General features: G+C 36.7%; 1 protein-coding gene across 4 annotated transcripts; it reads left to right on the top strand.

The window, feature by feature from the left end:
• The first annotated feature begins 15,077 nt into the window (after positions 1-15,077).
• LOC112771091 ((+)-neomenthol dehydrogenase) lies at positions 15,078-21,553 on the top strand. 4 transcript variants are annotated; one of them, XM_025815701.2, is made up of 5 exons: positions 15,078-15,302; positions 15,833-15,926; positions 18,918-19,176; positions 19,383-19,577; positions 20,147-21,553. In XM_025815701.2, exons 2-5 carry the CDS (start codon positions 15,835-15,837, stop codon positions 20,540-20,542), a joined length of 942 nt encoding a protein of 313 aa, XP_025671486.1. In that variant the 5' UTR covers positions 15,078-15,302; positions 15,833-15,834; the 3' UTR covers positions 20,543-21,553. The 4 variants fall into 4 exon arrangements, with proteins under 4 accessions (XP_025671486.1, XP_029150925.1, XP_072082283.1 ...); XM_029295092.2 differs by having other exon boundaries at positions 19,368-19,577; XM_072226182.1 differs by having other exon boundaries at positions 15,079-15,302; positions 15,806-15,926.
• The last annotated feature ends 4,714 nt before the right edge of the window (positions 21,554-26,267 follow it).

Here is a 26,267-nt window from a genome sequence, read left to right as displayed (position 1 = left end):
TGATCTCACCACGGAGTTTCAGTTGTCTTATGAAAACTATTTTCAAACTATTTTCAAACTCAATGATTATCGTTGTCTTATGAATCTTTTAATAACCAACGGCTAATCACTCAAAAAACTTTTCAAAGAAATAATATTTAATTTTTCAGAAATTCAAAACCTTTCTTTTCTTATAAGAAAATCTTAATCAGTTTCCTAGATGGTATGAATAACCAACCTGTTCCAAGCATAGGTTCATTAAGTCTATGCTGAACCAGCTTGATTTTTCATAATTTACTAATATCTCAATCAGAAACCAATCAAATCAAAAACCAATCACGGCCTTTAGCCCATCACATAATCAATCAACACAATCATCATCTCATCATCAATACTCAATCTCAAAAGTACCACATCAGAAACAAACACAGGAAAAACAGACAAGGAAAACACAAGTATAGATAACAGTTACAGCAAATAGATCAGATAGCAGTTAATAACAGTTTAGCAATTAGGTAAACCAAAACAAATTCAAACCCAAACAAAGCATACAAATGCATATGATGCATGCCTGTCCTATGGCTGATGATATCATCTGTCGGTTATATAGCCAACCCGACACGTTCTGGTAGCTAACCATGGACTGAAACACCCATGTGGAACAAGTGGGTTTGAACTACAACCCCCTTACTACTACCCGCTTAACCCAGAGCCAGTGGAATAACCACTACTGCGGCTACTACCCAGGCGGGTGTTTAAAAGCTCAACCTGGAGCGAGTGGAATAACCACTACTGCCGCTACTACCCAGGCGTCACAAACATACATTTGTTCAGTTTAAATCAAGCATCATCATTATCAAATCTCATACATTAACCTAGAGCAAGCGGGACGAACCACCATCCTTGCTACTACCCAGGTATCACAATCAGAATCACATTCAATATCATTTCATCAACCACAATTCATTCATTTCTAAATAAAGCAAAACTCAAAACATAACCCTTTTCAAATTATAAAATCCTTTCAAAAATCCAAAGCGTTCTAACAAGCACTTCAAACAAAATTTCCAATTCTATAAAAATTTGGGCAGCATCTCCTCTAAAACTTGGATTCTATCACCTTTTTCGGGTCCCAACCAAACTATTTCTCAAAATCCTTTCAACTCAATTCCAAAATCAGACCAATTTTAATATCTCAAACCATTTTCAAATTAAATTTATTTTCAATAAATCAAGCTCATTTTCAATATTAAAATCCCTTCCAACTCTCAATTCTTTTCCAACAAAGTCAACCAACATTTTCTCAAACTCTTTCCAATGGTTTCAAACTCAAGTCATTCACAAATCTCAAATCATTTTCCGAAATCAAACTAATTCTAACATCAAGTCATTTTCCAATTCTCAAATCGTCCCTAATAAAACATACAAATCAATCTTTCATTCACTATCACAATGCCAACTCAATATTCAAAAATAGCCACAGTAAAGTAAGCAATCACATTCATTCAAGACAACTCAATTCAATTTATAAGACTCCATAATCACCAAAAATATTTTTTTGCATCAATATCGATTTATAACAATTCTAAGAATAAAAATGAGTTTAATGAAAACGCCCCTACCTCAATCGTGACTCAATTACGTGACAAAACTCTGTTTTCTCTCGGCATGCAACGCAACAGCCGCAATCTCAGCTCTAAACCACTTAGAGCATCATCAAGCTTTCTCGCCCAATCCTTTCTAGAGGTGCTCACTGTTCTCTCTAGAATTTTCTTTAGTTCTCTATTTAAGACTTCAGCTTTCCCATTTGTCTGAGGATGATATGGCGTTGCCACTTTATGGCAAACTCTGTAACGGCTCAGGACAGACTCAAGCTGTCTGTTGCAGAAATGGGTACTTCCATCACTAATCAATGACTGAGGGACACCAAATCTGCTGAAAATGTTCTTCTGGAGGAACTTCATCACTACCCTAATGTCATTAGTGTGTGATGCAATTGCCTCCACCCATTTAGACACATAATCTACTGCCACAAGGATGTAGATGTTTGAGTATGAAGGTGGAAACGGTCCTATGAAGTCTATACCCCATACATCAAACAACTCAATCTCTAGGATTCCTTGCTGAGGCATGTCGTGATCATGAGGGAGATTGCCAGTCCTTTGGCAACTGCCACAGTTACGGACAAACTCTCAAGAGTCCTTAAAGAGTGTGAGCGAGTAGAAACCACTCTGGAGAACCTCAGTGGCTGTTCACTCACTTCCAAAGTGTCCTCCATAATCTGAGCCATGGCAGTGCCATAGGATTTTGTGTACTTCTTCCTCAGATACACATCGGCGGATTATTCTGTCAGAGCATCTCTTAAAGAGATATGATTTATCTCACAAGTAGTATTTAGCATCAGGAATGAGCTTTCGGGCTTGCTGCCTACTGTATTCCTTGGGGATGAATCTTATAGCTTTGTAATTTGTAATGTCTGCAAACCAAGGTATCGTCCGGATGGCAAAGAGTTGCTCATCCGGGAAGGTTTCAGACACCTCAGTAGAAGGAGGAGATGTCCCTTCTATTGGTTCAATCCGGGACAAGTGATCAGCCACTTGATTTTTTTTACCCTTTTCTGTCTCTGATTTCTATATCAAACTCTTGCAGGAGTAATACCCATCTTATAAGCCTGGGTTTAGAATCCTGCTTAGTGAGCAGATATTTTAGAGCAGCATGGTCAGTGTAGATAATAACTTTAGATCCTATTAGATAGGATTTGAACTTGTCAATGGCATAACCACTGCAAGTAATTCCTTCTCTGTGGTAGTATAGTTTTTCTGTGCATCATTTAGAACACGGCTGGCATAGTAAATGACATGCAGAAGCTTGTCATGTCTCTATCCCAGGACTGCGCCAATGGCATGGTCACTGGCGTCACACATCAGCTCAAATGGTAAGTCCCAATTGGGTGCAGAAATTACAAGCGCAGTGATAAGCTTAGTTTTCAGAGTCTCAAAGGCCTGTAGACACTCTTGGTCAAAGACAAATGGAGTTCTGTGGTTAGTAAGTTGCATAGGGGTTTTGCGATTTTAGAAAAATCTTTTATAAACCTCATGTAGAATCCTGCATGTCCAAGAAAACTTTTGATTCCTTTGACATTAGTGGGTGCTGGTAATCGCTCAATCACCTCCACCTTAGCTTGATCCACTTCTATCCCTTTGTTTGAGATCCGATGCCTAAGGACAATTCCTTCAATCACCATGAACTGACATTTTTCCCAGTTTAAAACCAGGTTTCTCTCTTGGCATCGTTTGAGAACTAGGGCTAAATGGTTAAGGCAAGATTCAAACGAATCTCCAAACACAAAGAAGTTGTCCATGAATACCTCAAGGAATTTCTCCACCATATCAGAGAAGATGGAGAGCATGCATTTCTAAAAGGTGGCAGGTGCATTGCATAGGCCAAATGGCATCGGCCTATAAGCAAACATGCCATATGGGCATGTAAATGCTGTCTTTTCTTAATCCTGTGAGTCTACTGCAATTTGATTGTAACTATAATAACCATCCAGGAAATAATAAAATACATGCCCTGCTAGTCTCTCTAGCATTTGATCTATAAATGGTAAAGGAAAATGACCCCTTTCTGGTGGCATTATTGAGCCTTCTATAGTCAATGGACATACACCACCCTGTGACTGTCCTTGTAGAAATAAGTTCATTCTTTTCATTATGAACCACTGTCATGCCTCCCTTCTTGGGGACAACTTGGACAGGGCTCACCCAGGGGCTATCAGAAATGGGATAAATAATCCCAGCCTTCCATAATTTTATGACTTTCTTTTGCACCACTTCCTTCATGGCTGGATTCAGTCGCCTTTGTAGTTATACCACTGGTTTGGTATCATCCTCCAACAGGATCTTGTGCATGCATCGGGTCGAGCTAATGCCCTTAAGGTCACTTATTCTCCACCCAAGAGCTGTCTTGTGTGTCCTTAGCACTTGGATTAGTGCTTTTTCTTCCTGTGGTTCTAAGGCAGAGCTTATAATCACAAGATAAGTATCCTCATCCCCATGAAATATATATTTCAAAGAGGATGGTAATGGCTTGAGCTCGAGTTTAGGAGGCTTGTTCTCCTCCTTAGGAGTTTTTAGAGGTTCCTTTATTTCCTCTGACTCCTCTAACTCAGGCTAAGCATCATCAAAGATGTTGTTTAGCTCCTCTTCGAGTTTCTCTGCCATGTTCACTTCTTCCACTAGGGAATCAATGATATCAATACTCATGCACTCCTCCGGAGTGTCTGGGTGCTGCATGGCTTTGATAGCATTTAGTACGAACTCATCTTCATTAACTCTCAGGGTTACTTCCTCTTTTTGAACATTAATGAGGATCTATTCTGTAGCTAGGAAGGGTCTTCCTAGAATAAGGGTTGCACTCTTGTGCTCATCTATTTCCAACACCACAAAGTCTGTGGGAAAAGCAAAGGGTCCAACCCTGACGATCATGTCTTCAACAACGCCTAATGGGAGCTTAATGGAACCGTCAGCAAGTTGAAGGCATATGCGGGTTGGTTTAACTTCGTGAGTTAAACCGAGCCTCTTTATTAGTGATGCAGGTATTAGGTTAATACTTGCTCCAAGATCACATAGAGCTGTCTTTGTGCAGGCATCCTCTAAGGTGCAGGGGATCATAAAGCTCCCAGGATCTTTGAGTTTCTCTGGTAAGCTCCTTTGTATTACTGCACTGCATTCTTCAGTCAGAAGAACTGTTTCAGCTTCTCTCCAATCCTTCTTATGACTTAAAATATCTTTCATGAACTTAGCATAAGAAGGTATTTGCTCAAGAGCCTCTGCAAAAGGGATCTTGATCTCAAGTGTTTTGAGATAATCTGCAAAGCGGGCAAGCTGTTTATCTTTTTCCACTTGACGGAGTTTCTGAGAAAATGGCATCTTTATCCTGTATTCATCAACTCGAGTTGGTGAAGGTTGAGTGCCTAAAGTATTGGAAGAGGGGTGTTGTCAATACTTGCATGTGTCTGATCACCCCGGCTTGGGCGTTCAACGCCCTTACTGCCCGCTTCCTGGCGTTCAACGCCAAGAATGCTGTCCCCTTTTGGGCGTTCAACGCAGGGATGGATACCCCTTCTTGGCATTGAACGCCTGGTGTGCTGCCCCTTTTTGGGCGTTCACCGCCAGGAGTGGACACCCCTTCTTGGCGTTGAATGCCAATAACATTCTTCTTTGGGCGTTCAACGTCCTCATAGTTGTCTTGAACAGCAGTCTGGTGATCCATTATCAGCTTTTCTTCTCTGGGTTTCCTATTGTTCTGAGGTTGGGTGTTTAATGTCTTTCCACTCCTTAGTTGAATAGCCTGACACTCTTTTTTTATCTGTTCAGATAACGATTGCCTTGTTTGACTCAGCTAGGCTTCTACATTTCTGTTAGAAGCCTGAGTTTTTCGCAAAGCCTCTTGCAATTCCTGCATTTGTTGCATGAGAGAGAGAAACTGTTAATTTAGTGGGCCATCTTGTTCTTGCGGGTTAAAGTCAGTAGATACTGCCTTAACCTCTCCTTTTATGGAAGTATCATCACTCGAGTACAAATGCTGGTTCATGGCAACTGTCTCAATAAGTTCATGAGCCTCTTCAATTATTTTCCTCATATGTATAAATCCACCAGCAGAGTGGTCTAGAGACATCCTAGCCATGTCTATAAGGCCATAATAAAAAATGTCTAATTGCATCCATTCTGAAAATATTTCAGTGAGGTATTTTCGTAGCATTCTTCTATACCTCCCTCAGGCATCATGAAGAGATTCATTATTCTCTTTCCTGAAGCCTTGGATGTCCAGCCTTAACTGAGTCAACTTCCTTGTGGAAAAATATTGATTCAGAAACTTGTCTACTAAATGCCTCCAGGTTTTCAAGCTGGATTTGGGGTGGTTATCTAACCACCTCTTTGCTTGATCTCTTACAGCAAAGGAAAAGAGTAGCAGTCTGTACACATCCTGATCTACTCCCTCAGTGCGTACTGTGTCAGTAATTTGTAAAAAATTTGCCAGGAACTCAGTAGGCTCTTCCTGTGGAAGTCCAGAGTACTGGCAATTCTGCTGTACCAAAGTAATGAGCTGAGGATTTAGATCAAAATTACTTGCTCTAATAGGGGGTATATTGATACTTCTCCCATAGAAGTCAGGAGTGGGGGTAATGTAGGACCCCAAATTCTTCTGAATTGTTCATTTCCATTTGGGTTCATGGTGAAGAAAGGTAGGAGGGATTGGATAATAAGAAGTAAAAAGAGAAACTAGAAAAATATTTTTGGTTTTATTTTTATTTATTAATTAAATTCGAAAAACAAGGAAGGAAATTAAAAGCTAATAGATTAAAAAGATTTGGAAATTAAAAAGTGATTTTCGAAAAAGAAGAGAGAGAAAAAGGTAGAAGTTTTCGAAAATAGAAGAGAGAGGAATTAGTTAGGAAGTTTTGAAAAAAAAAAGAAAGAGAAAATAACTAACTAAGAAAGATTTGAAATTGAGATAAGATAGGAGATTTGAAAAGATTTTATTTTAAAAATTGAAATTTGAATTTTGAAAACTTGAATTTTAAAATTTTGAATTTTGAATTTTGACTTTGAATTAAGATAAGATAAGAGTTTGAAAAGATTTGAAAAAGATTTGATTTTGAAAATTTTGAATTTAAATTTTGAAAAAGATTTGATTTTGAAATTTGAATTTGATTTAGAATAAAGATATGAAAAAGATATGACAAAGAATTGAAAAAGATTTGGAAAGATAATATATGAAATTTAATTTTGAAAAAGATAAGATATGAAATTAAAATTCAAACTTCACTAACAAGAAAAAACCAAATTTTAAAATCTTTGAAATCAAACATGCAAGATTTTCGAAAATTTTGAATACAGATAAGATATTTTTTTGATTTCTTTTTTTAAATTAATCAAGAATGAGAAAAATAATTAAAAGACACCAAACTTAAAATTTTTAGATCAAAAGACACTAATTTTCGAAAATTAAGAAGACAAACACTAAAAGACACCAAACTTAATTTTAAAATCAAAACAAGAGAAGAAACAAGAACAACTTGAATACCAAGAAAGAACACCAAGAACCAATTCGAAAATTCAAAGTAAATAAAGAACAACTAAAGGACACCAGACTTAAAAACTTTGAAAATCAAAGACACTAAATTCGAAAATTTTAAAGAAAAATACTCAAAGACACCAAACTTAAGAATTTTGGAATCAAAGACTCTAATTTTAGAAAAGAAAAGAAAAGAAACTTAAAGACTCAAGATGACTCAAAAAGACAACAAACTTAAAGACTGACACAAGACTCAAACAAAAGACACTATTTTTGAAAATTTTTTAAAAAGAAAACAAGAAAGTTCAAAACTTTAACAAGAACAAGAACAAAAGACTCAAACAACAGACAAAGATAAATAAAGAAAAGAAAAATTTTGAAAGATTTTTAAAAAGAAAATTAAAGACTCAGACAAAAGCAAAACTAAACCGTAAAAATACCTAATCTAAGCAACAAGATAATCCGTTAGTTGTTCAAACATGAACAATCCCCGACAACGGCGCCAAAAACTTGGTGCATGAAAATTAACTCCGCAAAACTGAACCAGCAAGTGCACTGGGTCGTCCAAGTAATACCTCAGGTGAGTGAGGGTCGATCCCACGGAGATTGTTGGCTTGAATCAAGCTATGGACACCTTGTAGATCTTAGTCAAGAAAATGTAAAGGTTGTTTGTTGTGAAATATGCATAAAAGTAAAGTAAAGATAACGTTACTCAGTGGTTGTGAATTCAATGATAAGAAGCAGGTTAAGGCTTCAGAGATGCTTCATTCTTCTAGATCAACCTTTCTTACTGTCTTCTCCAACTGTGAGTGATTCCTTCCATGGCAGGCTGTAAGTGATCAACACCGGTTTAATGGCCACCAATCTTCCTCCTTCCGGCAGAACGTTAGGTTTAGTGTGCGCCCAATCTGAATGAGGGTGAAGCTCCTGCAGTTCATCCCCTTTGATGATCCTACTCAAAACGCCACAGACAAGTTCGAATCTTCCGGATCAGAGAATGCTGCGCCTTAGGTTCTAGCCTCTACCACAAAGACCCTAATCTCCCCATACCTCGGCTGAAGTGATGTCTCGAGAAGTCCCCAACGAAGTCGTGGATTAGCTGTCTAAGAGATGTATAATCAAGCTGGTGGTTCAGTGATCTCCGTTTAAAGACTCACACTGAACCCATGTAGAATGGGGATTATTGTCACGGATCATCTCATTCATAAGGTTGAAGAACGAAGATACATCTTAGAATAGAGTCACACACGAATTGAATAGAACAGTAGTACTTTTATTAATCCATAAAAATCAGAAGAGCTCCTAACATTAACCTAGGAGGTTTAGTGACTCATGTTGAGAGAAAAATACAATGGAAACGTGAAAGTGGGCAAGAGTTCTTAACAAGGGTGAACTCTTGTCTATATATACTAATCTAATGACTAAGAATAATATAAGAAGGATAAAACAGTCTTTTAGTGCGAAAATCCACTTCTGGGGCCCACTTTGTGAGTGTTTGGGTTGAGCTTGAGTGTGTCCCACGAGCTAGGGTCCCTTAGGGCATTGAACGCTGGCTAGGGACCCCTTTTTGGGCGTTGGACGCCAGCTACTCCTTTGTGGGCGTTGGATGCCAGGAACAGGGTAGGTGGTTAGCGTTGTACGTCAGTTTTGGGCCTTCATTTCCAAAACAAAGTATGGACTATTATATATTTCCGAAAACCCCTGGACGTTAGCATTCCATAGCCGTTAAGAGTGCACCATTTGCACTTCTGTAGCTCCAGAAAAGCTCTTTAGAGTGCATGGAGGTCAGATCCTGACAGCATCTGCAGTGCTTCCTCTGTCTCTGAATCAGACTTTTGCTCAAGCTCCTCAATTTCAGGCAGAAAATACCTGAAATTACCATAAAATACACAAACTCAAAGTAGAATCCAAAAATATGAATTTTGCACTAAAACCTATGAAAATATTATAAAACTTAAATAAAACATAATGAAACTATATGAAAATGATGCCGAAAAGCGTATAAAATATCCACTCATTATCATCAAACCCTGGTAGCTGAAGAAACACGGAAGTAATGTGTGGAAGTAAGAGAAGTCACTCTGATCCTCCGATAATGCTACTGCTACTCGCTAGTCCCAAGGCTGAAAACTCAAGGAAGATCTCGCCGGTTTGCATCTGCAGAATGGGGAAGTAAGGAGTGAGAACCTAAGGTTCCCAGTAGGGTACTACACAGGAAAACCTAAGGGGTTCTGTAGCCTAAGTCTAAGACTTTGCACAGTTAGGTCAGTAAGTCACACAAACAAGTACAAGCACAAGTATATAGCAGAATAGTAAACAAATACAAAGTACAGGAAGCAGAGACAAAATACAATCACAGGTACAAGTAAGCAATCACAAACATAGATAATGTAGCAATCAAGTATGATGCATGCCTGGTCCTATGTAGGTCATGAGCTCATGCGTCGGTTGACTACACCCAACCCGACATTACCTAGGAACTTGTCCTAGATATGGTTTTTCAATTGTGTCCGTCCGTGCATACGTGTCGATGTGGTTAAAAATACCACCAGTCCCTGACAACAGGCAATCGTCGCAAAGGTTGATGCCATAATATACGTTCAAAGGGAAAAAGTGGGTAATACCCGCCTCCAAACAACCTCAAGCACCTTGGGATTTACAGTTCTTTTTCCGCGGCACATCTCAAATAGAATTTATCTCTAAGGGACTTCTCTGCCCTTCTTTTTGAAAACTTGTGCCTGGTCCATTCTTAAAATATCTCGGCCTTGTCACATATTTTACCATTTTGTCCTTGGTATTTTTTGTACTTTCAATTTTATCCTTTTTGTACAGAACTTCATTTTTCTAGTTTTCTTTAAGCTTTTAGTGACGCTTTCACCACTAGTATTATTACTTCACCATTCTACCTTCATATTTTTACTAAAAGATCTTCTTACATTCCATTAAGTTAATTAATACTTTTAATTTCGACTTTATACCTAAAATTACTAATATGCCCCTAAGTACCCTAGTTTTACCGTTTTACCTGATTTACCATCAAAATTTTACAGGATTAATCCTAATATTTTTCAATGACCAAATTATCCATAATACTTTTAACTAATGCCAATTCTACCCTTAGGGACCTAAAAGATCATTTTACCCTTTATTAATTTATGGGATAAGTACTTTTTTCGTCCCTAAGGTTTGAGGTCAAAATCAAAATCGTCCCTGACCTTTTTTTCTTATTAAAATCATCTCCAACATTACAAAACGTTATAAAATCATCCTTTTGTCCATAAATAACATTTTTTGGACAATTTTGTCCTTGAACAAAAATTAAAAAATCCTCCTTATTCTCACCACTATGGCATTATCCCCTTGCATCATCAGTCATCACCACTGCCACCACCACACCATTCTTCATCCATCTATAACAAAAAAAGATGCAGAGTTCCTCAAACAACAGGATTCACTGGTAGCTAAATTAAAAAAGGCTAACGAAGGGATATCAAGAAAGCTTGCAGAACTGGAAGAACAAAGCCCCGAAACTCTACTTTGAATACCCGATCCGCTAGAAGTAGATACCGGAGATGCCAACGGGCAATGCGACTCAAACAAGACTATGGCATGCTTTAAGCAAAATGGAATGATTCTCTGGTCTTTGACTGCATTAATAGCAACAGCAACTCAATTTTAAAGTGATAAAGGAGGGAAAAAAACTTGGCAGCAACAACTCAATGACAACAACTACTCAGAAGTTATATTTTTCATTCCAAACCCACTCCCTGTCGTTCTCTCCTTTCTCTTCTCCTTCCAATTTTTCTTTTCTTTTTTCCCATCTCTATTGGCATTGCAGGCTGATTCCATTAGTGGCGACGGAAAGTGTTGGACGCGGACGGTGGAGGAAGAAGAGGAATAGTGGATGGTGAATGAGATCCATGTGAGGATGAGGAAGAAGCAGAGGAGAAGGGATCCACCGTCACCGTCTTCATAACCCATGGATCTGGCTCTGACACCCGTTGGCTCTTCCAGAAGATCTGCATCCTAGGCCATGGCCGCTCCGATAGTGAATGGGTTTGATCTTCTCTGCATCGCATGGAAGTGAAGATGAAGAAGAAGATGAAAGGTTGTTGTTGTGAATGAGAAGAAGAAGAAGATGAAAAAGAAAGAAGATATGAGAAGAAGAAGATGATGAAAGGTGGGAACTGATGATGATGATGGGATGGGATGGAATTTGGGGTGGAGGGTCAGAGAGTAGGAGGAAGGGAAATTGGGGATGGGTTTGGGGTGGGGGGAGAGACGAAGAGATGCTGGGTGTGGGTGGGGTGGGGTTTTATTTTTTTTAATATTATTTTTATTAATAGTTAAGGGTAATTTGGTCAAAAAAATATAATTGAAGTAGAAAAGGACGATTTTATAATGTTTTGTAATGTTGAGGATGATTTTAATAAGAAAAAAAGGTCGGAGACGATTTTGATTTTGACCTCAAACCTTAGGGCGAAAAAAGTACTTATCCCTTAATTTATTTACTTATTCTAGTTACCACTTTTCACCGTTTTACTTCTAACTTTTACTAAAGCTTTTATTTAGACCCAAAACTTTATTGTAATTATAATCTTGACCAATTAATTTATATAATTACTAATTTATTCTTGATGACACTAAGTTCAGAATTTTACTTATCTTTCCATTAAATTATATTTTTAATCCTCTTTTTATCCAAAAATGACCATAACACCCTTCTTACTCTTACACCTTTGTTCCATAAGATTAAAATCAGTTTTCTAACCTCTTTTTAACCTTTATACACGTGACTTTCATGATCATTTAGTGGCTGAATTTTCAGGAGTGTAATTTTTCATTTTTATCCACTTTTAATGACTTTTAAGGCTTGAAACTTAAACCCCAAGTGCTCCATATAATTTTCGACTTTCCCTTACATTTTTCAGAGGCAAATAAGCTTCATATACCACTCAAATAACAGTCCAAAAATAGAGAAGCATCACTGAATTTCCAGAATTAAGAATCAAGCACAAAATCACCACAAAGTGGCTCATATGAACACTGAAAACAAGCACAAACATACTCTAACTAATCCTAACCCTTACCTCTTATGTAATTCATTTATTAAACCTTTCAAATACTAAAAAACATGCACACAAGGGCAGAAGCACAGCTGATGATGGTGCAACTTCGTTTTTTTGGCCGAAAGTGTCGGAAAAACGTCGAAATTCAATTACTTTGAGTTCGAATCTCTCTAACTCCTTAGGCATGCTCCATGGGTGCTTCAAAAGGAGTTCTTTATACATGGAGTAGAGTAGGAATTTATCATAGCTACTGTTTTAAAAATAGAAAAGGAAAGGAGAAAGAACAAGAGTTTACCTAGCCGAAATTTCGGTATAAACGCAAGGATTAGCGAAAACGGGCAAGAATTTGTGTTTGAATGGTTTGAGTCCTTGAAAAACACATGAAGAACAATGAAAGAAGAGTTTAAATAGGGGTTGGGGTGCAGAGAATAGGTGCAAGAATTTTTTCTCTTCCTCTCTCAAGAATTCGGTCAAAAGAGTGTAAAAATGTGTAAAGTGTTTTGTGAATTTTGTGGCTAGTGCTTCCTTAAATAAAAAACTAAAGTCTTGCTAAATTTATAATGGTAAAAGTGGCTAAAATTTTCGTGGTCAAGGGCTGGGCTTCAATGAATAAGGGGCGTGAAAACGAGGAAGCTTGGTCAGCGCTTACATATCGAACTTATCCACAGTTAATCGCAGTTAGTTACTCGAGGTTAAAACTATAGCAGAGAGGGGTGAAAGGCTGAGATAGTCTCGGCCCAGAGGCTGAGAACGAGAGACAAGTTACTTGGGTAGCAAGTAAGAAGATTTGGGGTTTCTAGGAGTCGTTTGCGAAATACTAGTCAGAAATTCGGTTCGAGTAACTTTTTTCGTGCAGTAAAATAATTAATGGCTAATATTTATTCTTAAAAGAGTAGATCATGAATGGATGGCTAACATAAATCTTGAGGCACATATAGTTGGGTAGAAATTATTTTGACCACTGATTTCGAGATTTTCGGTTACTAGAGTTTTTCTCGACGCACGCAATACCATCACTAAAAGTGAATTCCTGGCTCCAAAAGTCTCTAGTGAGAAAAATAAACCAATGGTAAGCTAATCTTTATTATTTATTAGGCAAACTTGAATTAGGGGGAATTAATTACCCTCATAAAGTCAATTTTGACCTTATTAACGGCCTTTTTCTTTTTAAGTTTCTTTTTTTTATTTTGAATTTTTTTTACCATTGGGTTAGCCTCACTATTTTTTATTGGACCGTGATTCAAAATTTTGTGAAATAAAATTTTTAAATAGCCAAAAAAATCTGTTTACCGAAAACTGGGTTCTTACACTCTTCAACAACTTCAACCTCATTCTCACCCAGAGGTCTTTTATCAGAAATGCAACCATTGTTTCCAATTCTAGCAAGATGCTCATCGACCCAAACAAAAAACTTGCAATGCGGTTGCTTTTAGGGGTGACAAAACGGGTCGAACCCGTCGGGCCGATCCGCCGAACCCACTAAAAAAGGCGAATCGGGCTAGATTTTAGAACCTGCCAAATTAAAAAATCCACCAAACCCGCACCACCAAATTTGTGGGTTTTGGCGGGGCGGGGTGGGTCGGCCCGCGGGCCAAGGATTTTTATTTTTATTTTTTATTAAATAAAAGAGTTATTACTACTATAAAATTAATAATTATATAATTTTCAAACACTTTTTTTATTTTTAGTTTTATTCTTCTTTTAGTTATTTACTTTATTTATTTTATTTTACAATTTTGTATATATTCATAAATTATGTGTCTTATTTTTTAAAATAAAAATAGTTCTATTGACAAATATTATTTTGAATAATTTTATTGAAGTTAAAATTAAAAAAAGATAGTGAAAAAATTTATATTATAATTTGACTAATTTTTTATTTGTATTTAATTTTTTAATTATTATTTTTTGATTAATTTTAATGAATTTTATTTTTCAAAAAAAAAAAAAGAGTCAAGCGGACTAGCCCGTCGGCCCGCCAATTCGCCATAAAACGGGGGCGGACTAGCATTTTGAACCCGCTTTAGTTATGGTGCGGGACGGGGCGGGGTGGGTCGGCCCGCTTTGCCACCCTTAGTTGCTTTCCCTGTCAAAATTCTCAAAATTATGTACTATCTAAAACCATTTCAAAACAAAATTCCCAAATTTTTTTATCTTACCTTATAAAATGGGCAACCCAAGAAGATTCTGTTCGGGTTGCTAATCGTCCTCAACATATACATTATTGCATGAACTCCACAGAAAGCATCTCAGGGCGACGCCATTGTTTAGGTCTCCGGTGTGCATAACACATGGAATTGAGTTTGAAGCTGAATTTTCTTGTCTTACTCCACTGAAGCTTCTTCTTGAGGTTGATGATGCTCTATTAGTAGTCATTGTTGATGGAGGTAGAGCTCCTCACCACCAGCCTACACAAAGAAACGCAATTAATTTAAGGATTAAGGCCAAACGCGAAATGACGTAGTTTTTAGGTTCAGAGACTTATTTATCCAATTTTTGAAACTACCCTTCCACTCATCAGTCCACTTGTCAACTTGTGACGCTAGGTCATCATAACAGGAGCCCCGTCAGATTTTTTCGTTGAGTCTGATAGAGGCATTTAGATGGAAGGACTTGTCCGTCCGAATTTTATGAAGGTCAAGAATTTAAAAGTATTTTTAAATGGTTAAGGACAAAATTATCCACGAGACAAAAGGTTAAGAATCTATTTATCATTTTTTTCTTAAAAATATAACAATCAATAGAAAGAGCATTGGAAAAAAATCAAGGTAAATGTTATGGTGCCTAAAAGGTGGTACCTATTTACTAAAAAAGGTTAAAAAATAATATTTAATTTAAAAGATATAACAATAAATAATTTTAAAAAAATCAAAACTTAGTAAAAAAATAAGTTAGGCAAAATTTAAGCACCAATTTATAAATACCATAGAATTAGCCAAAAATCAAATCCGGCAATCAAACCAGCAAAAGTCTCTCGTGTCCTTTCAGAGACCATAATCCCAATATTTCCTCCCTCTCACTGAGTACGCTCGCTCGTTTTCCTCTTTCATTCCTCTCATAGCAGTTTTCACCCTTCTCTCTCTCTCTCTCTCTCTCTCTCTCTCTCTCTCATCGTGGCTCACCCTCTCACCGACTCTCCCTTTCATTTGCTTTCTTGACACTGTTTCAGAGAAGGTGCTACTCTATCCACTACCCTAGTATTTTCCATTAAAATTGAGTTTGTAGATTTTTCATCACATTTATCAATTTTGTCAGTTTCAGTAGATGGAGTTTGCGGTTATTTCTTGGTTTCTGATGTATGGTTGCTTTGGTTTAAGTGATTTTTTATTAGGGTTCTGATAGGCTAAATAGTTGAATTTCTGAACTTTGTTTACAATAAAAGACATGTAATTCAATTGTTAAGTGTTAATATATGCTGGTTCTGAGGTGATAGAAATAATTTGGGGGTAATGTAGAAGGTTTGATTTTGATTATTGATGTCAATTTTTTTTCAAAAATAAAAATAAAAAAGGAAAAGATATTATTGTAAAATGAATAAATAGATTATAAGTGATATGCTTGGGAATTGGGGTTTTCTATGCAAACCTCTTGTATATGCAAGAAATTGTGGTGATCATGTAACTTAAATGATATGGCTAATAAAAATGAAACCTGAATTGGTCACACGTGCTTCAAAGACTCAAAGGTTGATAAAATCTGCACAGAAATGGGGAAGAAAGAAAAAGCAAAGGAGAGAAGAGAAAAGAGGCTACAAGAGATACAACATCTGATGACTGTTCCCTACTCCGATGACCAGAGGTTTGATTTTTCCTGCTATTTTCTTTCCTACCCTGAGTTTAGAGATCTTTTATTATGCAATTAACTTTCTCTTTTTTTGTTCATGATTGTTTATTTAATTATGTCCTTATAATTTAGAAGTTTGTAATTGGGTCTATATACTAGATAAAACATTTGAAGTAGGTCCTTACTACTAGTATCTTTCAGAAAAGAATGCATAATTCTAGAATATTCACTTCTAGAATGTAGCATAAATCCATCCAACATCAAACATGAAAACAAATATTTCAGGAATATTTCATATATATATATATATATATATATATATATATTAACAAAAGTGGTTCCGTAAGGATCTAATGTAAAGTTTTTATATAGCACAGGGACTCAATTAAAATCTTTTAAAACTATAAAGTTCTAATTGAAAATTTGGTGAAGTAGGGACAGACAAAGTAATTAAATCTTTTTATAGTCATAGCTGTGTTTACAATAGCTCCCACTGAATTGGGTTACTAAATTCATATTACTTTCCACTTTCTGTTCACTTTCAAATTTGCCACTATGTACAAGTTTTGTGTATCTTAACTAAAAGTTATTTTGGTGGCAAAAATAGGCTTAAACAATACTCTCTAGTGTTGCTTTGGTTTTACTCCTGCAATTTCTTTTCGTAGCAAATTGGATTTTAGCCTGTTTTATCCTTTCTTTGTTGGAAAATAGTCAACAATGTGCATAACGCATAAGCTAATTCTAATTTTTTCAGTTATTACTATTGTTGTTATTGTACTCGATTTTAAGATGTCATTATTGATTGATTGGGTTCCTACTTCCTAATGGAAGTTTCCAAATTAACCTTAATTCTTCCACATAGCATTTTCAAAGGTAGAGAGCAACAACTAATTTTATATAGGACCATACATCGCCCTATAGCTTGCCATATACTGCCAGTCAATAATTATATTGTCTGGGATTTGCAGAACATTGTTAAGGTGACCAAGCACAGTGTTCCTTACTTTGATTGCACTGAACTAATGAGTTTGACCCAAATAGAACTTGGCTGTTGATTAGATACAGAAGCTCAAGATGCACCATGGTGTTGTGTTATGCAATATAAATTAAGATATTAGCAAATGCAGAATGGTAGTCACACTTGTAGCATGGATGTATAGCTTTGTGTATTTAAGTTTATGATTATATAACTAGCAAATCAATCAATCAATGCTCATGGGTGCACATTTTGTTAACTAAACCCAAAAAATGTTTTGAAGTCAAGCTCTTAAGTATGTGCATAACTTTTCCTTGCCTAATAAACGAGTCATTCCCGTTGTCACCTCAAATTCACAAGAGAATGCCACCTCTGCTTCTTTCCTATTTGTTTCATTCTTCTCGCTAGACCTTTAGTCAAGCTTGGTTGATGCCTATTCTATGGATGATAATCCCAAAGTGAAAACGACCTTTAAATTGAAAATCTCACTCGATAATGTCAAGTTTCAATTTCCGTTATTCATTATTTTCTTGTGGGACCCATGTTGGGGCCATCATGGCCACCTTCTCAGTCATTGGCGGAAATCTAAAATTGACATTTCCATCATTGATTGGGTTCTTTTGTGAGAACCTTTACCCATCAATGTTGGTAATGTACACATGACATGGTCAAGTGGTAATGAGATCGTCCAAATCAAGGTTACGAAAATCGCATGCTTTCCCATAGAGTTGTCCATTTCCGTGAGTTTGCTGGTGCTTGCTGTCCCCATTCCCTCCTCTGCGCCAGTTGAGGCTCCAATTGGTGGAATCACACCATTGAAGATATTCGAAACATGGACTTGCTGCACTTCCAACTGCTTCAGATTTGACGTCACATAGAGGCAGAAACTGGCTGGATGCATGAGAGACACTAGCTACAACCCAGAACCTCCAATTCCTGCACCTCCCTTGAGCTCTCGACACCCTTTCAACTTCAATTTCATTCGTGTTTGTTAGAGTCAGTCACAGTGCCACACCCATCACATTCTGCTGCCTCTCTCTTTTGAGTTTTGCCATTGTCACCAGTGATGCTTCCAGCTCTGGTGATGCACTCTGTTGTTGATGCTTGTACCCCTGCTCCCTGTTGGATTGGTGTTTGTTTCTCTTCTATCTTTTCTCCGTCTACTGCTCTATTTTTCTTGGCTTATTCCTTCTAACTTCGGTTTTATTCCTCTTCAACATTTTTAATTTTCATCTTTTTTATTTATCTTTTTTTTTTCCTTAACAACCGAGTGGCTTAGTAGTGAATTGTGGAGTAGTTCTCTGTTATATATCGTTTTATATTGTTTTCCTTGAAAGTTGAAATTTGAGTGTGTGAATAATAAATTGTTGCTTATTGAACCCACTAAGTTGTTGTTTTGATTAATATTATGGCAAAATTGCATAATGTTGATATTTTTGACACATTTAAACTCAAACCTTTAGTTATATTGCTAGTTATGTCGTATTATATGACACATAATTTATATTGATATATTTATATATTCATAGAATCTTACTATTTGTTTTACGATCCTGCGGTTTACGGTTTTAAAATCATCTTTCTGATTTTACGTAAAATCTTGAATTCGCTACCTTACTCCAAATTGAAAATATTTACTTGATTGTGTCTAATGTGGATTTATATCATTGATTAGATTTTCTTGTGGGACCCATGGCGAGGCTACCTTGTCAATCAATGGGTGTGAATCTAACACTTGACGATGTTTTAGAGAATTTCTCAAATGAGAGGATCCATTTCAAAGTCAAAGCATAGCTATAATTTTGTATGTGCAATTTTTTTCCTCTATATATTCTGTTATGAAGTAGTTTTAAATTTTCACAATACAGGCTTTGTTCTCTTTATTTAGCAAGCATGTGGTAATTTTTGTTCAGCAAATTTCTTGACTATAATTATTGTTTCAGCTTTAAACCATCCATACATTACAGATTTGCTAAATGATCTTCTATACTCTTGTTCTAAACTTTGTCCATTTTTTAATGCTTTTGAAGGTGGTGGTCCAAGGAAACTGTGGCAGTGGTTACTGGTGGAAACAGAGGGATTGGGTTAGAGATTTGCAGGCAACTTGCTGCTCATGGAGTGACTGTTATACTGACTTCTAGAGATCCCGGTGCTGGGCTTGAGTCAATAAAATTTTTGAGTGAAGTTGGCCTTAGCCTGATTTATCATCAACTTGACATTCTAGATTCGTCATCAATCAACCGGTTTATTGAGTGGTTGAAGGAAAATTATGGTGGTTTGGATATTCTGGTCAGTTTCTAAACATGGTTTCTTTTACATTTTTTCTGGCTTTTTAAACTGAATTAATGCTTGCTACTGAGATCTACATACCAGTTTAATCCATTTAGGTTGCTTCTGCCTTCTTTTTCCTTATTTCATTGAAATTTTCTAGGAAGCATGTAGAATACAGTTTAACACATTCCTTATTCATGTGATCTAAGCATTGTCAACCGCAGGTGAACAATGCTGGGATTAATTTCAATCTTGGGTCTGATAACTCAGTTGAAAATGCCCGTAAGGTTGTTGAAACAAATTATTATGGCACCAAGAGTATGATTGAAGCAATGATTCCACTGATGAAACCTTCTGTCGTCGGTGCTCGTATCGTAAATGTTAGCTCCCGTCTAGGGCGCCTAAATGGAAGACGCAATGTAAGTTATAAAGGCTTTTCTACCGTGCTCCCTAAAAAGATATTCTAGCATTTTTCATTTATTACTTTTCACATAATAATTAAAATTGTTTTAAGATTTCGATCTTTAGTTCTTTCGGTTGTGAGTACTCTCATGGTTCCATATGAAGCATAGTGTTACAATAGATGGAGCATGGACACACCAACCAAGTGAGATGTTTATGTGTCCGACATGTACCAGTGTCCATTACTCAGAAGTTACTCACGACACATACCATTTGTGCTTCTGCATTTGACCAAATATTTTTTTCTTTTCTTAATTCTAAAACACTTGAAATACAAATTGGAAATGGTGTCAATAGTGTTAAAAAATGCTAATATTGGTAGCATAAATATTGACAGTACTGAGAATATTGGTAATTTGACATTTATAAATGTTTAAATACTGTATAAATCTTGTAAATATACATATACTTATTTCTTGTGTCCATGTCATCTGATTTTAAAGATTTGGTGTGTTTCATAGGTTACAGCAGCTCCCACTATGGCTTTTGGTAGTTTTCAAACTGATTTAAATTTGTTGAATGGCAGAGGATCAGCAACGCAGCTTTGAGGGAACAACTGAGTGATGTGGAGTCTCTTTCGGAGGAACTAATCGACACGGCTCTATCCACATTTCTCCGACAAGTCGATGATGGAACTTGGGCATCTGGTGGGTGGCCTCAAGTGTATACTGACTACTCTCTGTCAAAACTCGCAGTCAATGCATATACAAGGCTTATGGCAAGGAAACTTTCTGATTGCCGGGAACATGAAAAGATTTTTGTTAACTGCTATTGCCCAGGTTGGGTGAAGACTGCTCTTACTGGCTATGCCGGCAATAATACCGTCGAGGAAGGAGCTGATACTGGTGTGTGGCTTGCCCTTCTTTCCGACCAACCAATTACTGGGAAATTTTTCGCTGAGAGACGAGAAATCAACTTTTAAGGAATCAGATAAGTAAAATTTCTGGCTAGCACCTTTCCTAGACCATTTGGCCATAGCTTCTGGCATCGGATCCAAAAGTCTAATTGTCAATCCTTTCTCCTTGTAATTCTCCTTTTTCTTCTTCCATGTCATTCTCCGGTGGCACTCCAACTCCACCATGCGGCTGCACCTGATACGTGTCACTGTAGATATGTACTCAGTTAGCGAAGAGTAACTTGACGGTGCATTTGTTGGAGGTCGTCGCCATCGAATGCACGGTCAAGTTACTCTTCGCCACCTTCGACAGAATCCCCACAGAGTACATATCCACCATGACGCGTATCTGGTGCGTCTGCATGGTGGAGTTGGAGCGCCGCCGGAGAATGACATGTGAGAATAGGAGAATTACAAAAAGAAAGGATTAACGATTCAAGTTTTGGATGGTCGAATGGTCCAGGAAAGGTGCTTGCTGAAATTGCTCTGGTGCTGAAAAGACGAGGCTGTAAAGGGGGGAAGGTATGTTCTATTTAGTGGAGGGATATTGAGGCTGCATTTTTAACACTTCTCCCATGGAGAGGAGAGCTGTGAATGGGATGAGAGGATATGATAGATGATGTTGATGATGGAGGTGGGTGGCTTGATGGAGATGTGTATAATTGGGGTGATCTGATGGGAGAAGGTGGACTGGGAGAATTTTTTATATAATTTTATGTTTGTTAGGGGTAATTTAGTCAAGAAAATAAGATTAGGGTGGGAAAGGACCTTTTTAAAATAATTTCAACAATAAGAACGATTTTGAATAAAAAGACGTTAAAGACGATTTCGATTTTCACATATAACCGTAAGGACCAAAATAATGTTTTTATTATTTAAAAAAATACTTGTAGGAATTTTTCGTTGAAAGAGCATGCAACCATAGACGACACAACAACAACAAAGTCTTGTACCACTATGTGGAGTTAGTTATATGAATCAAACGATGTTATTGTGCTCTGTCATGTATCATGTATAAAGAGAGAATGTTTACATGTAGATCTCGTTTGACTACTTCATGTATGGTCTTCTTAGGTTTTTTTCTATCTTTCGTCCCTTGTTCATCTTCTATTTCATCAATCCCTTTGACTGGATGTTCTATCGGTCTTCTCACATGTACAAACCACCTGAGATGTGATTCAACCATTTTTTTCACAATAGGTGTTACTCTAACTCTTCCTTTTATATCTTCGTTTCTTATTTTATCCAATCGCGTATAACCACTCATCCATCTCAACATCTTCATCTCTGCCACACTCAACTTATGTTCGTGCTCTCCTTTGCCTGTCTAACACTCCGTACCATAAAGTATAGCCGGTCTTATAGCAATGCGATAGAATTTACCTTTAAGTTTTAAAGACACTTTTTTGTTGCGTATAAAACTAGATGCACTCCGCCGTTTTGACCAACCTGCTTGGATCCTATGATTTACATCCTGTTCAATCTCTTCATTATTCTGTATGATGCACCCAAGATATTTAAAACTTAACTTTTCGTAGGATGTTTTCTCCAATCTTCACCTCTATATTAGAGTTTTTCCTTCTCAGACTGAACTTACATTCCATATATTCTCTCCTACTACGGCTTATGCGCAAACCATACACTTCTAGAGCTTCTATCCATAAGTCTAACTTCTTATTTAGGTCTTTCCTTGACTCTTCCATAAGGACGATATCATCGCAAAAAGTAAGGTTCTGAAAATCGGACCGGACCGGCTGGTTCGATCGGGTTAACCGGGAATCGGTAATCTGGCCGATCCGGTTGATTTTCAAAACCTCTGAAAAAAATCGGTCAAAAAACCGGTGGACCGGACGAACCAAGCGAGTTTTTTGAAGTTTCGGTTTTTGAAAATAGGCCAAAACGGTATCGCTTTTTCACGAAAAAAAAAAAAAACAAAATAAAACAAAACCCACCACCCACTAACCTAACCCACCCCCAAATCACTCAGTTGTCATCACGCCTCCCTCAACCCTACTTTCCTTTTCCTCCAACGAGCAGAGGGACTCCACCATCCACACCACAATCGACGCCGGCAGTGAGCCAGTGAGCACTAGCGGTTGCCACCCTCGCGGTTTGAAGCGTCTAGCATCATCGTCATCTGGTTTTCGGAAGAACAAACACAACACACCCCACAGCACCGCTGTCAGCGGTGTCGTCGTCTTGAACTTTGAACACTGAAGCTTCTGGTGTCGGCGTCGTCGGCTTGTCGTCGGTTTCTGTCAACATCGTAGTCGGGCATCTGTTCTGCCGCCGTAAACCGCAGTGAATTCTTGAGTTTTTCAATTAATTTTTTATTTGGTTTTAATTAACTGTATGAATTGCTGGTTGCTGTAGTGAGAAATTTAGTTCAGATTTAAATTCAGTTAATTTTTTTATTTTGTTAATTATATGAATTGATGGCTTGATGCAGAGTTTTTATTCTACTTTTCAAATTTTTTTTGTTTTGTTAATTATATGAATTAATCGTTATGTAATTTTGAATTTTACTGAATATAAATTTGATATAAGTTCAATTTTGGAACTCTGAATTTTAAATTTTGTTATATAAGTTCAAAATTCTGCCCTATTGAATTTTGCTGAATATAATTTTTTTATTTTAAATGCCGTATGAATTGATATAATCTTCTGGGTTCTGAATTGTTATCATTTTGAATTTTGCTATAATTGTTGGATGTAATTTGTAATTTGAATTTCTAGATTTTGAATTTGGATTCGCTTCTGAAGCCATGACAAATCCTCGCCCAATTCAATCAATCATGGCATTCACGGACATGTTCCTGCATTGAAGTATTTTTTTCTTTTGTTAATCTCTTTATATGTCGTGTTTTCTTTGGCTACATAAAGTCACTCTTGGTATGGTAGAAATTTCTAGAATTAGGTAATTGTTGAGAATGTAGTTTAGAGGGTTTTTTATTTTTATTGGTACCATTTGTTTCTAAATAATGGAGAGATCTTGTCTTAATTATTATGAATGTATTATTTCTATTAGTGTTTTTACTGAGCATCTTAATGTATCCAGTGTTAGTATTTTCAAGAAAACTGTTAATGTCTAATTTTGAGGTATAACACCTTTTAGTCTTATGTTGAGGTATAACTTCAAAATTATTTTCTTATTAAAATTTTTAGATTTAGAAATTATTAAATTTAAATATTGAAAATTATATATTAAATTTTTAATAATTTTATTTATATTTAATTAAATCGGTTGAATTTCGGTCAAATTCCGGTTGAACTACTGAACCAGTGAACCAGTTGTCTCATCGGTTCGTTGACCGGTCTGGTTCTCGCAACCTTGGCAAAAAGCATGCACCATGGCACGAGCTCTTGGATGTGCTCTGTGAGTACTTCTAAGACTAATGTGAAAAGGTATGGACTTAAGGATGATCTCTGGTGTAATATTATACCAATAGAAAATTTCTCTATCATATCACCTTGAGTCTTCATACTAGTTGTGACCCCATCATACATATCTTTAATTGCACGAATATATACAATTTTTACTCTCTTCTTTTCTAAAACCTTCTATAAGACCTCCATTTAACTACCATACGCTTTGAAAAATGGTTGTTTTCCTTTATAATAAGAAAGTGATATTAGGGAAACGAAAAGTATACATCACCTTTCACGGGGAAGAACAATTTCTTAAAAAATTTAACTGTAGATTAAATTGGTATTAGTTTTTTTTTTTTTTTTTTGGTCTTCCTTTTATAGGTTCAATAATTTGATCAATAAAATTAATGAGTTGAAAGAGTAGCTGAATAAAAAAGTTTGAACCATAGATGTTATCAATGTACGTTGCAACTAATTCAACTGAGCGTTTAAGTGTACTTCTTGGCAGATTGGTAGGTTAACATCGAATACAGTAAAACTCTGAAGTAGGTTAGCTAAAAAGGTGATATTAGTTGTAATAATAATATATGATAACAGTTAAAAAATATGCAGATATGAAGTGATGATGTAGGTTGTGTAAGAAATAGTTATGTATTAAATAACTTAACTTATACCTATGATAATATATGACTGGGATTGGACGGTAAGTTCTATTCAGTTAACCATACCAATATCCACCGACACCTGCGTTCTTTTTTTTTTTTTTTTTTTGGGACAGGTCCGACACCTGTGTTCGTCTGGATGAAGGAAATAGCATTTTTTTTGTTTTCTTCCCTAAAGATGAAAATGAGTAATTTTTCTTCAGATTTAACTTTAAATACTTATAATTTCCCTGTTTTTGTTGTTGTTCAAATACTCATGCTAGCGTTGTCCCCACAAACGAAAAATAATTATTGCAAACTAGTGTCGGTTGAGTTGATTAAGAGATTTCATTTTAAATATTATTTATAATATTTATATCCTGATTCAAAAAGAGAGTCAGGCCTAAAATGAATATGGTTTCTTTGTATGGAATTCGAATTTATCATATTAGGCGTATTCAACTTGATGAAGCTCGTGTCCAATTTATGTCAAGAAGACCTTAATTGCACCAACATACATCTCTACATATCAGTTCACTATTTTAAATATGAGATCTCAATAACTCCTAAATAAAAGGAGAAGTAATCGCCCCTCATTCATTATAAGAGGATAAATTACAAAAAGATAGCAAAGTTATCATTGCTACTATAAAAATACTCTATCATCTACAGATATTTAAAAGTCTAATTCATAAAAAATGTGCCTAAAATCCTTGCTAAGTTAAGTATTAGAGTCCTATACAGGTATTACCTCCCATCTTCACTCAAAGACCTCAGACGGTTTTGCTTGCTGGAAAAGACATCGGAATTCTAATAAAAAAGAATCTGAACCTCACATTCAAACTCAAATCTTATCAGTTTCAGAAAACTTTGGAACATTGGTGCCGTTGTCGGGGAACTGTAGTTCAACACCCACTCATGGTGGACGACTACTTAGAAGATGGATACATTGCATCTAATATAGAACCCCATGAAGAAGGTCAACCCAGTAACAATTGAGCAATTGTCATACCCCAACATTTTGAAAGAAGGAAGGGTACTGATGAGAGTAGAAATAGAAGCAATCTAGAAGGAAAAGAATAAGTTCTGAAATTCACAGTGGAGCATCAGTAAAGATAATAGAAGCAAAGCATCTGAGATCGAGTTAAAGAGACAATGTGAATCCAAACGGGCCCTAAAAAGAGACGTACGATGACATATGGAGTTGGAGAAAAAACTGGAAAGATTGGAGTCCGATCTCAAGGGTAGGAGACCTCGAACTGATCAGGATACCACACCCTTGGAAAGTGAAGACCCATTCTTGGAGAAAACCATGCGAGTAAAGGTTTTTAGAATCTTTAAGGGACTTGACATGGATCTTTATGATGGCACGACTGACCTTCGACATCACTTAAGCAATTTCAAAAGTTGTATGTATTTAGCTGATGCCTTAGATGCAACTCAGTGCAAAGCGTTCCCGGCCACATTAACTAAGGTAGCAATGAAGTGGTTTGACAATCTCCCCCCCAGGTCAGTCACTTATTTCGATGACCTGGCCAAAAGCTTTCTCACACGATTTTCTATCCAGAAGGACAAAGCCAAGCATGCTCCAAGCCTCTTGGATGTTAAACAAGAGGTCGGAGAGTCCCTCAGGACCCACATAGAAAGGTTTAACAAAGCATATTTGGAGATTCAAAATTTGCCTACTGAAGCAGCTATCTTGGGCCTTGTCAATGGCTTCAGAGAGGGTCCCTTCTCACAGT

The sequence above is a fragment of the Arachis hypogaea genome, chromosome 18 (assembly GCF_003086295.3).
Source record: "Arachis hypogaea cultivar Tifrunner chromosome 18, arahy.Tifrunner.gnm2.J5K5, whole genome shotgun sequence".
Classification (NCBI taxonomy): domain Eukaryota; kingdom Viridiplantae; phylum Streptophyta; class Magnoliopsida; order Fabales; family Fabaceae; genus Arachis; species Arachis hypogaea.
This window is presented reverse-complemented; position numbering and strand designations above follow the sequence as displayed.